General features: G+C 46.3%; 1 protein-coding gene across 2 annotated transcripts in view; it reads left to right on the top strand.

Annotated features, from left to right (window-relative positions):
* CFAP74 (cilia and flagella associated protein 74) overlaps nucleotides 1–12379 on the top strand; it is a 365782-nt gene that overhangs the window by 317375 nt on the left and 36028 nt on the right. For both annotated transcript variants that reach the window (XM_075327962.1, XM_075327961.1), the window contains exon 31: nucleotides 11197–11252. In XM_075327962.1, the coding sequence (XP_075184077.1) occupies nucleotides 11197–11252 (56 nt within the window). The remainder of the gene's footprint in view (nucleotides 1–11196; nucleotides 11253–12379) is intronic.

The raw sequence follows: 12379 nt of genomic DNA, 5'->3' as shown, positions 1-12379 counted from the left end.
CTCCTGTTTGTATAATGGCGATCGCCATTTTTTTTTTTTTCCTTGTCTTCCTTCCCTAAGCGCGCGCGTGTAGTGGGGAGGGCCATTATGTCAGCCAATCCCAGACACACACACAGCTAAGTTGACTTTTAGCCAGAGAAGCAACGGCATGTGTGATAGGATGTCCATGTCACATGTCCCTGCATTATAAAAACGAGTATCTGGCTGTCCGGACGCCATTATCTCTTCTGCGTCTTTGGTGTCAGACATCACTGGCGCAGCTCCGTCCTTTGTCCTATCGCCGATACAGCTGTATGTGCTCCATACACAGCGCTGGACAGCATAGGGATAGCACTTTCCATTAGTCCTTTTAAGGGCTCATACCGGCAGGGTCAGAGCCATAGGTGACAGGTCCTGAAAACAGCGACAGCGTCTGTGTAGCCAAGGTCAGGGATTTCCTCCCTGCATTTCCCCATTAGGAGGGAATAGAAAGGCAGGCTTCCATTCCTCTACCCAGAGACCCACAACCCTGCCACTGTACCCTCCTGTCCTCTGCACACTCCAACTCATTATAACTAAGCCATTATACTAGCAAACACTGAGTGTACCTAGTGGCATCCTAAACGTGGCTATTGGACTTTGCTATAGTCCCACTAGTGCAAAGATATTTGCAGCACCTCTGCCTGCATTGCACACTCCAACTCATTATAACTAAGCCATTATACTAGCAAACACTCAGTGTACCTAGTGGCATCCTAAACGTGGCTATTGGACTTTGCTATAGTCCCACTAGTGCAAAGATATTTGCAGCACCTCTGCCTGCATTGCACACTCCAACTCATTATAACTAAGCCATTATACTAGCAAACACTCAGTGTACCTAGTGGCATCCTAAACGTGGCTATTGGACTTTTGTCTAGTCACACTAGTGCAAAGACATTTGCAGCACCTCTACCTGCATTGCACACTCCAACTCATTATAACTAAGCCATTATACGAGCAAACACTCAGTGTACCTAGTGGCATCCTAAACGTGGCTATTGGACTTTGCTATAGTCCCACTAGTGCAAAGATATTTGCAGCACCTCTGCCTGCATTGCACACTCCAACTCATTATAACTAAACCATTATACTAGTACACACTCAGTGTACCTAGTGGCATCCTAAACGTGGCTATTGGACTTTGCTATAGTCCCACTAGTGCAAAGACATTTGCAGCACTTCTACCTGCATTGCACACTCCAACTCATTATAACTAAGCCATTATACTAGCAAACACTCAGTGTACCTAGTGGCATCCTAAACGTGGCTATTGGACTTTGCTATAGTCCCACTAGTGCAAAGATATTTGCAGCACCTCTGCCTGCATTGCACACTCCAACTCATTATAACTAAGCCATTATACTAGCAATTGATGCTGCCAGTTTAAGGGCCGTAGTTGCATTGTCAGGGATATTTATTCTTTATTATTCTGCTGTTAATAAAGCTAGACCACCGCTGCAATCTACACCACCTCTCAATTTTTACTACCACATTTTAAGTGCACAATCTTGTCGCAATCAACATGAGTGGCAAAATGACAGATGCTGGTGGAAAGGGGAAGAGGCGTGGTGGAAAAGGAAAAAAAGGGTTTGTCCGTGGGGAAGGTGGCAAAGCTCCATTATCATCTGCTGAAGAGAGACCATCTACCAGCAAAAGTAAGATGTCTACTACTTACCGTGGACAATCCGATGTGCTCCCTTTTTTACGGACACGAACAACAGGAACAAAGGTAGATGATGGTCAAAAAAGGAAAATGCTTGAATGGATCTCAAGTGGTCCAACAAGTGCCCTCTCAGCCACTTCAAGTACCGCATCCAAAAAACACCAGTCCTCTGAGTTGTCATCCCAATCAAACTTGCTTTCTCCCAGCTCTGAAGTCTCCATCAGCCCTGCACAGTATGGTGGAACTGAGATGGCTGAGTCTGCAGAGCTGTTCAGTCACACTATAGCCTGGGAATCAGAGGTCTGCTCCCAAGCTACAGTGAGTACAGAACAGGAAATGGTCTGCAGTGATGCCCAGAACCTTTGTGACTCTGATTCAGGCCGTGAGGACCAAGTTTCTGAGCATAATGTTGACCCTTTGTCACAAATTGTAACACCTGTGGTTATAGACAATGAGGAACATACTGATGAAGATGAGACGCAGATACCCGATTGGGATGACAACTTAAATATTCGGTCAGGGCAAGAAGAGGCTCGGTCTGAGGGGGAGGGGAGTGCAAACACAACAATTGATGATGAAGTTCTAGATCCCACCTACTGTCAACCCACAGTCAGGCACTCGAGGAGGTCAACAGAGGTGGTGGAGGAGGATGCAACTGATGACGAAGTTACCTTGTGCCTTCCTGGACACAGTCGGAGTACTGGTAGCACGTCTACAACTGCATCCTCAGCCACCACTCTGCCTCTGAGCATTATTCGGGGTGGATCAACAGGTCGCATGGCCTCTAAGCCTTGCCTAGCCTGGTCCTTTTTTGACATAGAAAAAGATCGCCCAAATTATGTGATCTGTAAAATTTGTCATGGTTCTCTTAGTAGAGGTCAAAACCTCAGCAGTTTGACAACTTCTTCCATGAATCGTCACATGAATAAATATCATATGTCCCGGTGGGAAGCTCACCGTGCTGCAATGCGGCCTAGCGGAGCGAACCATCCACCGCCTGCCCCTTCCAGTGCATCCGCGCGCTCTTCATCTTCTAGGACTGTGGGGACAGCTGTCACACCTGTTTTTCCACCCACAACTTCCACCACTGTAACCGCAGCAGGCAGTTTGCTTGGTAGGTCGTCAGTTGGTTTGGAAGGGGAAACAAGTGAGTGTGTACAGCTCTCTCAGACATCGATAGCACCAACGTTGGATGAAGGCAACATCATGTCTCCGCCTGCACTTTTCTCACAAACCTGCATTTTTCCAGGGACACCCTACTCAACACCGTCTACACACAGCAGCCAGATCTCTGTCCCTCAGATGTGGTCAAATAAAAGGCCACTTCCTGCGACCCATGACAAAGCTAAGAGGTTGACTCTATCCCTCTGTAAGCTGTTGGCTACCGAAATGCTGCCTTTCCGCCTAGTGGACACACAGGATTTTAGAGACCTTATGTCTGTCGCTGTGCCCCAGTACCAGATGCCTAGTCACCACTACTTCTCTAAGAAAGGTGTGCCCGCGCTACACCAGCATGTCGCACACAACATCACCGCTTCCTTGAGAAACTCTGTGTGTGAACGGGTGCATTTCACCACCGATACGTGGACCAGTAAGCATGGACAGGGACGTTACATGTCGCTGACTGGGCACTGGGTAACTATGGTGATAGATGGTGAAGGGTCTGCTGCACAAGTCTTGCCGTCCCCACGACTTGTGTGTCAATCCTCTGTCTGTCCAAGTTCCGCCACTGCTTCTGCATCCTCCACCTCATCTGGGTCCTCCACCTCCGCCCCAAGCCTGCCTGGTCAGGCCACCAGCGTTCTCACTGCGCAGAAGGAATCACGCACCCCTCATTACTATGCTGGCAGCAGAGCGCAACGGCATCAGGCGGTCTTTAGCTTGACATGTCTTGGGAATAACAGTCACACAGCTGAGGAGTTGTGGTCAGCTCTGCGGTCCGAGTTTAATAAATGGTTGTCTCCACTCAACCTGCAGCCTGGTAAGGCCGTGTGCGACAATGCTGCAAACCTGGGTGCGGCCCTTCGCCTGGGCAAGGTGACACACGTACCTTGTATGGCTCACGTGTTGAACCTTCCAGCAATTTTTAACACACTATCCCGGCCTCGATGGCCTTCTGAACAGGGCACGAAAACTGTCTGCTCACTTCCGCCGTTCAAGCGCCGCAGCTGAGCGACTTGCATCGCTCCAGAAGTCTTTCGGCCTGCCGGTTCATCGCCTGAAATGCGATGTGGCGACACGCTGGAATTCAACTCTCCACATGTTACAGTGACTGTGGCAGCACCGCCGTGCCCTGGTGCAATACGTCATGACGTATAGCCTGGGCCAACGAGATGCAGAGGTGGGGCAGATCACCCTGATGGAGTGGTCTCAGATCAAGGACCTATGCACCCTTCTGCACAGTTTCGACATGGCGACGAATATGTTTAGCGCTGACAATGCCATTATCAGCATGACGATTCCAGTCATTTACATGCTGGAGCACACGCTAAACACTATTCGGAGTCAGGGGGTGGGACAACAGGAAGGGGAGGAACTACAGGAGGATTCATATGCGCAAGACACAACAACATCACCAAGGTCCAGACGTTCATCATCACCAAGGCGCCAGGCATGGGACCATGGGGGACAGGGATCAACAAGGGCGCATAGTAGCAGGCTAAATGTTGAGGAAGGTGCAGGAGAACATGAAGAAATGGAGGACGAACTGTCCATGGACATGGAAGACTCAGCAGATGAGGGAGACCTTGGTCAAATTTCAGTTGAAAGAGGTTGGGGGGAGATGTCAGAGGAAGAAAGAACGGTTAGCACCTCTATGCCACAAACACAGCGTGGACTTGGTCCGCATGGCTGCGCAAGACACATGAGTGCCTTCTTGTTGCACTACCTCCAACATGACCCTCGTATTGTCAAAATTAGAAGTGATGATGACTACTGGCTTGCCACACTATTAGATCCCCGGTACAAGTCCAAATTTTGTGACATAATTCCAGCCATAGAAAGGGACGCACGTATGCAGGAGTATCAGCAGAAGCTGTTACTCGATCTTAGCTCGGCTTTTCCACCAAACAACCGTGCAGGTGCAGGGAGTGATTCTCCCAGTTGTAACTTGCCAAACATGGGACAGTCTCGTCATCTTCAACAGTCTACCCGTACCAGTAGGACCGTATCTGGTGCTGGTAACAGCAATTTTATGGAATCTTTTCATAATTTTTTTAGACCCTCTTTTGCAAGGCCACCAGAGACAACAAGTCTGACACATAGTCAACGGCTGGAGAGGATGATACAGGAGTATCTCCAAATGAACATCGATGCCATGACTTTGCAAATGGAGCCTTGCTCATTTTGGGCTTCAAATCTAGAAAAATGGCCTGAGCTTTCCACTTACGCCTTGGAGATTTTGTCGTGTCCAGCTGCGTTGTCTCTGAACGTGTCTTCAGTGCTGCTGGGTGTGTGCTGACAGATAAGCGCACGCGTCTGTCCAGTGACAATGTGGACAGACTGACGTTCATCAAAATGAACAAGTCATGGATCCACAAGGAATTTACTACCCCTGTGTCATCCTGGGGAGAGTAAATGCTTGTGGATTTGGAATGTGCTTGATGCAAATCAAAACATCCTGTTTGCAACTAGGGCACAAGTGCTGCCACTGAAGGGGTGGGTGTGTGTGGGGCCCAATTTTTGGAAAAAAGGAAGACTCCGCTTGGAGTCACCTTGCGGTGTTTTACATGATTTTAGAAGGGCGTGCCATGCCTATATCTGTGTCTCGTCCTCTTTTTCCTCGTAACACTGTTTTGTTTTCACATGACAATTTGTCCTTGTCACTTTCCCATGTGTTTGTGTTGTGAGTTGTTTGTCACCTTTTGGACACCTTTGAGGGTGTTTTCTAGGTGTTTTTATGTGTTTGTGATTGCCTGCCATTGTTTCCTATGCAGTTCGAGTTCGGTTCGTCGAACGTTCGACGAGCCGAACTCGAACGGGACCTCCGTTCGGCGAACCGACCTCAAGCCGAACCGGGACCTGTTCGCTCATTTCTATTAATGAGCGAAAAAGTGATGAAAAAGTTGGCTCAGCACAAATCCAATAAAATATATAAAAAAAAAAAAAAAAAAATTAAAAATATTTTCTTTATTGATATTTCTTTAAAATAGTCATTCCTGGAAATACATCACACCAAGGTATAATCTGCATACAGGTGAAACTTTACGCGTTTCGGACCTATATCATAAAAACAAATGGGTCCTTAGTCATAATTTTGTTTGTTTGTAATATCAATAAAGAAAATATTTTTAATTTTTTTTTTTTTTTTTTTTATATTTTATTGGATGTGTGCTGAGCCAACTCTTTCATCACTTTTTCGCCTGTTACACCGGCTAGGACTGACCGGCAGGCTCATGCACTTTGGAGGATTACTAGGAGTTGGAGAACAGGTGAGCTGGAAAAATCCCCCCTTTTTTTGTTCATAAACCCTCTCTTAATGAACCAGGTCTAAAAATATATATATATAAAAAAATGCATCGGGGCTGTATAGCGAGACACATTGGGTCCCATTTGGCTCCTTTACTCCAGAGCTTTTACGCTGTATTTTGCCGGAAAGCCGGATCCGGCACAAATGCGTTTCAGTTCCATTCATTTACAGTGGAATCGCGGAAAGATGCGGTCACATGCGTCGCACGTGACTGCATCTTACCGCGATTCCATAGGAAATTAATGGAGCTGAAACGCGTTTGTGCCGGATACAGCTTTCCGGCAAAATACTGCTGATGTGAGCAAGTTCCCACGATGAGCTTTTTGCTGAGTTTTTGATGTTGCAGATTTTCTGCACCTATTATATAAAATAGGTTGCTTGTGTTTTATTACATGCGTTTTTATCGCTTTTTTTTTTATGCTGCACTTTTTTGTCTCTTCTTTGTGTGTCTTATTTTGAACTTAGCTGTTTTGCGTTCAATACTTTGTGAAATTTGTTTTTTGACAAAACTTTATGGATAGACCATACTTTTTGTTTTTCAAGACGCACCGCAAATTTAGAGGAGAAAAATAGGAGAAAAAAAAATAATTTTTAATGTTAATTTGAGGGTCCATCTTATAATCCTAATGCTCACCGGTGAAAGCAGTATTGGTGCAGTGTCTCAGGAAGGTCACAGGAGGTAGGGTCAGCAATGCTGCGGGCTCAGAGGAGGGGGCGTTGCGGTTCAGGAGGGTCGGCGATACTAGGGGCTTAAGGGTGTTGTGGCGGCGGCGGGTGCCATTGATCTGCCGATGGACTACAAGTGTGTTACTGCAGTGGAACGACTCAGGAGAGTCACAGGACGGGATGTTTTAGCGGCAAGTGCCACTGATCTGCCAGTGGGCTGTGAGGTGTTGCGGCAGGCGCCATTGATCTGCCGGCGGGCTGTGTGGGTATCACTGCAGTGGAGCGACTCAGGAGGGTGCCATTAATCTGATTGCTGGCTCCATTGAATCGCCCGCGGTTGACTAGATGGACTTCAAGAAAATGGCCACGGAGGTAGTACATGCACAAATAAGTCTCCATTGCCATTTTCTTGAAGTCCATCATGTCAATCTGCACACGCGTCGCCTCCGTGACTATTTTCTTGAAGTCCATCACTTCAACCGCGGGCGATACAATGGAGCCCACAGTCAGATCAATACACCCTGAAAACAAACCAGAACAGGGGAAATCTGGGCACAGCTTAAACCATTTATATACTGGAAAAATCCAGATGTAAAAGGAGGACAATGAGACCTTTCTGAATGCAAAAAGTGATTGATTTTAATAAGTGCAGGAATTTAAAAAAAAAACACCATAAAAAATGTGAAAGACCAAAGACAAAAAGGGTCCCCCCATATACAAAATAACACCCACCACAGAAATCTCAGTAACAGACAATATAATTTTACAGGCTCAAAAAATACATGACCAGAAACAATATATCGATAAATGCAATGTCAGAAGCTACAAGGTAAATAATCATATTGCAAGGTACAGTGCCAGGAAAGCCTGTTTATACAATACCCAGAGTATAAATCGTGTAGGAGGTGATGTGGAAGCGCTAGCCCCATGCGTTACACCACCTTGTGTGGCTTCACCCCTGATGAAGTGGTGCCGTCCCCTATTGGTTGTATCTTTTGTTTGGAGATCAATGCACCCGCTGCCAAGACACCCCGTCCTGTGACCCTCCACAGCCGCTCCACTGCTCCTCCGAGTCCTCAGTATTGCTGACCCTGCCTCCTATAACCCCGCTCCAACACTACCGTCCTGGAAAGCTATATCCGTATTGTAAGACACCCCCCCCATTTTATCCACAGTTTTGGGGGGGGGAAGTGCATCTTATAATCCAGAAAATACGCTATTTATGTGCGTATTACATGCGTTTCCACAGCGTAAATGCACTAAAAAAGCATGTGCATTTTTTTATCTGCAACTTTTACACATCTAGAGAAACTGACATGTTGCATATTTGAAACAGGCACTGCAGGTCAGTTTACATTGAGTAAAAAAAAAGCACAATATGCGTGAGATTTCTATAAATCCCATCCACGTTTCTGGAACTGTTAAGACTCTGCTTTTTTTAACGCAGCAAAAATATTCAGCTTCAAAAACTCACTAAAACTTATTGTGGGGCACAGCCTTAGGAGAAAATAAAATCCCTGTACATACAGCATTTGATGGAGAATCCATGTTGAAACCTCTATGTGTTTTTATCAGTTACAAACACTATCCTTTGCTGAGAGAGAATATATAGCAATCACAGTATATGGTATCTAATGAGTTAACTTTTTTGCAAGTCTAAGTGGTTCTTATCAGACATTTTTCCCTGGGCACGTGTACTTCTTTTCCCACTTTGATGCTGACCAATCATAAGCAGGCAGCAACATACAGCGGAAAAAGAACACGCCCCCACCATAACATAGAGCAGGTTTCTCAGTGACAGCCTGATCTCCTGGTCTAACCCCCTGCATGATTAGAAAGCAAAGATGACTAATGCCGGCGTCACATGGGCCGTTAAATCGTTGTTTGTGCGTCACGGGCAATTAGTTGCCCGTGGCGCACAAAGTCGTTAACCCCCTGTCACATGCACTTACCTCCCGGGCGACGTCGCTGTGGACGGCGAACATTCTCTTCCTGAAGGGGGAGGGACGTTCAGCGTCACAGCGATGTCACACGGCAGCCAGCCAATAGAAGCGGAGGGGCGGAGATGAGCGGGACGTAAACATCCCGCCCACCTCCTTCCTTCCGCATTGCCGGCGGGATGCAGGTAAGGTGTGTTCTTCGTTCCCGAGGTGTCACACAGAGCGATGTGTGCTGCCACGGGAACGATGAACACCCGGAGCACAGAAGGAGGAACGACTTTATGAAAATGAATGACGTGTCAACGAGCAACGATAAGGTGAGTATTTTTGCTCGTACAGTCGTTCGGAGGTGTCACATGGTACGACATCTCTAACGATGCCGGATGTGCGTCACAAATTCCGTGACCCCGACAACATATCGCCCGATATATCGTACCGTGTGACGCCGGCATAACACCTTTCAGATAAGGTCCATGTGGGAAGCAAGGCAGTAGAACTGAGTTTAGTTGTCCCATTACATATCCTTTTTTCAATTCTCCTCCACTCATAGCCCCTAGTCACCTCTGCTGTACTGTCCTTCCACCCACACTACCTGTTGGGAAATGTGTAAGTATCACACGTATGTCTGTTGTGCTCAACTTGTAATCACTCTGAAGTGAGATGAGAGTCTGGTCTCGTTACATTTCACAGAGGAGTAGCCCAGATCAGGCAGACGAGACAAGTGCGAGATGTAATGACGTCCCTGATATGAGCACACAAGTAATGTGTGGTTTCTGACACACTCACTAATCGGTTAAACCTCCTGCATGGTTAGAAAGCACAGATGACGAACACCTTTCAGTTAAGGTCCATGTGGAGAGCAGGGAAATAGAGTTGAGTTTAGTTTTGTCACATTACACATCTTTTTTCAACTCTCCTCTTCTCATAGCACTGTCACCTCTGCTGTACTGCTCTTCCACCCGTACTACCTGTCGAGAGATGTGTAAGGATCACACTTTTGTCTGTTGTGCTCAACTTGTAATCACTCTGAAGTGAGATCAGAGTCGGGTCTAGTTACATTTCACAGAGGAGTAGCCCAGAACAAGCAGACGAGACAAGTGCGAGATGTAATGTCGGCCCTGAAATGAGCACACAAGTAATGTGTGAATACTGACATACTCACTAATCTGGAAAGCTGATAGAAGGGTTTGTAATTAGGGATGATCGAATATCACAAATATTCGGCAATATTCAGCTTCGCGAATATTCGACAAATAGGTCGCCGCTATGTGAATATTCGATGCGCAGTGTAAGTCTATGGGAAACCCGAAATAGTTGCTATTCGGCAATATTTCGGGTTTCCCATAGACTTCTATTGCGCATCGAATATTCGCAAATAGTCGAATAGCTGCGACCTATTCGTCGAATATGGGCGTACCCAAATATTTGAAGTATTCGATCATCCCTATTTGTAATGTGACACAGCTACACTCGGGTGCACTGACTCAATGATTTAGGGCAAGGGTTATTAAAAGCTTTGCATCACTTATGTGAAAAAAGTCAGAGATTTTAGCATGTGCCGTATTTGCAAGAAAAGTGCGACTTTAATGCTACTTTTGAAAAGTATTGAGACTGTGAAAATGTTATTTCAAATTTTCGTAACAGGTGTCTCTCTATATATGTCGGCAAAACTGCACAAAATCCCTGGATTTATTTTGAGGCACTTCTCACGCGCTTCTTATTAGATTTGGCACAATACACAGTAAGGCCCCCTTCACACGTCCGTGTCTCCGGTATGTGTTTGGTCCGTTTCCTCACATGCTCTGATACACGGGCACAGGTAGACCCATTAAAATCAATGGGTCTGCGCTCACGTCCATGTGTTGCCATGGACTGTGTGTCCGTGTGGAGCATACGTGTGCCCGTGTGCTCCACACGTAGACATATCCATTTTTCTCCGGTATCACGGGTGTCACTCGGACTGCACACAGACCGCACGGATGTGATCCGTGTGACACACTCCTTAGAAAACACACGTGCCTGTAAAATAAAAAGAATTTCTATACTCACTTTCTCCAGCCCTGCTGTCTCCGCCGCTGCTGGCACTTGCTTCTGACCCCAGCTCATTATGCTCATGAATATTCACTCCACTGCGGGCCGGAAACAGCAGCAGCGGGGAGTCGGCATGGCGGGAGACCGCAGATTAGCACCACGGACAGCAGCGCCAGGGACAGGTGAGCACAAAGTTCCCGTTCTCCGTGTGTTATCACAGAATACATAAACACGGCACACGGAGGGCAATACGCACCTTTGACAAGTCCATGAAAAACGTTTGTGATTTTCACAGATGTGTGAAGGGGGCCTAATACAAATCACTTTTATGCCGGTGTATACATTTTGCCATACACTGTGATCATAGTGCTGAAAATGTACTTACATTTGTATGTTTTGTTTTGCAGGTCAACGAGTAATAAAGAAAGTAACTCTACAGAACATTTCCTCCGAGCCTGTGGAAGTATCCTTTAAATCTTAATACATTAAATCTATTGTTTAATGTTGAGACCAGTGACTCATTTCTTGCTTTTAACACTTTTTTCTCATTGTTCGCCAAAAATAGCAGCCGATCCTATTTATAAATGCTGTGCACATCATTAGCTTTGACCTCGGCAACCACACAACAGTTCTCCGCAGCGTATGAATCAACAAAGATTCCATTTTGGGAGTCACGAGGACTGTTGCGTTACTAAATTTGCTGTTAACGTAATCCATGAAATAGAAGGTGAGACACCACGATAAGGGCCCCATATACATCAGAGGAAAGTCATCTGAACCTGGCGGGACTGGACTATCCCTTATTAATACCTATGAATGTGCTGCTTAAATAGGTAGAGCCGCTGAATCCAGTGCTGTCAACATGACATTATTGCGGCATACAATGGAAGACATGGAAAATGAAAACCCCCTTTAATGGAACGTAAAAACCTCAAGTCCTGCAGGCATGTGACCAGACCCTGCTATCGGCATCCTATGCCCCCCTTGTGCAATCTCATTCAATAGAGGACTTTGATGGATGGGTCACATGCTTGTCACGCTAGGTACGGTGAAGTACCAAGTGAATGGCAGAGGGGGAGGGAAACCCTTTGTCTAGGAAAGGGGGAGACAGTGACCCCTGATCAAACCTACTGCTGGTCCCCCACCACTCTAGATATGTTCCGCACCTATGCGCTGAGCCGGATACCTTATTCTAGCACTGGACCCTAAATAGGAATGGATGGGACGAGCTCTTCGTCAACCTAGAGAAGACACAAGGAGGACACACAGGGGGAAAATACATGAAGTACTTATCCACAGATGACTCAGGTAGAAGTTCCTCAAAGTTTCAGCAATGATACCACAAATGACTACAAGCCATCTGCTTGCAACCAGAGGTTGAATTAACTGAATAATATCACCAGCACCAGTCCAGGGAAGATGGGAGTATTTAAGCACATAGAGAATACTGATAATCAGCAGCTGGGTGGAAGGAGAGCTTCACTGGGTCCTAAAGGGGAAGAGATGAAATTGTAGCATGAAAGCTACCTAGTACAATGAAGACTAAAGGCCACTTTACACGTTACGACATCGCTAAAGCAATGTCGTTGG

This window comes from Anomaloglossus baeobatrachus, chromosome 11, assembly GCF_048569485.1.
Source record: "Anomaloglossus baeobatrachus isolate aAnoBae1 chromosome 11, aAnoBae1.hap1, whole genome shotgun sequence".
Taxonomy (NCBI): Eukaryota; Metazoa; Chordata; class Amphibia; order Anura; family Aromobatidae; genus Anomaloglossus; species Anomaloglossus baeobatrachus.
This window is presented reverse-complemented; position numbering and strand designations above follow the sequence as displayed.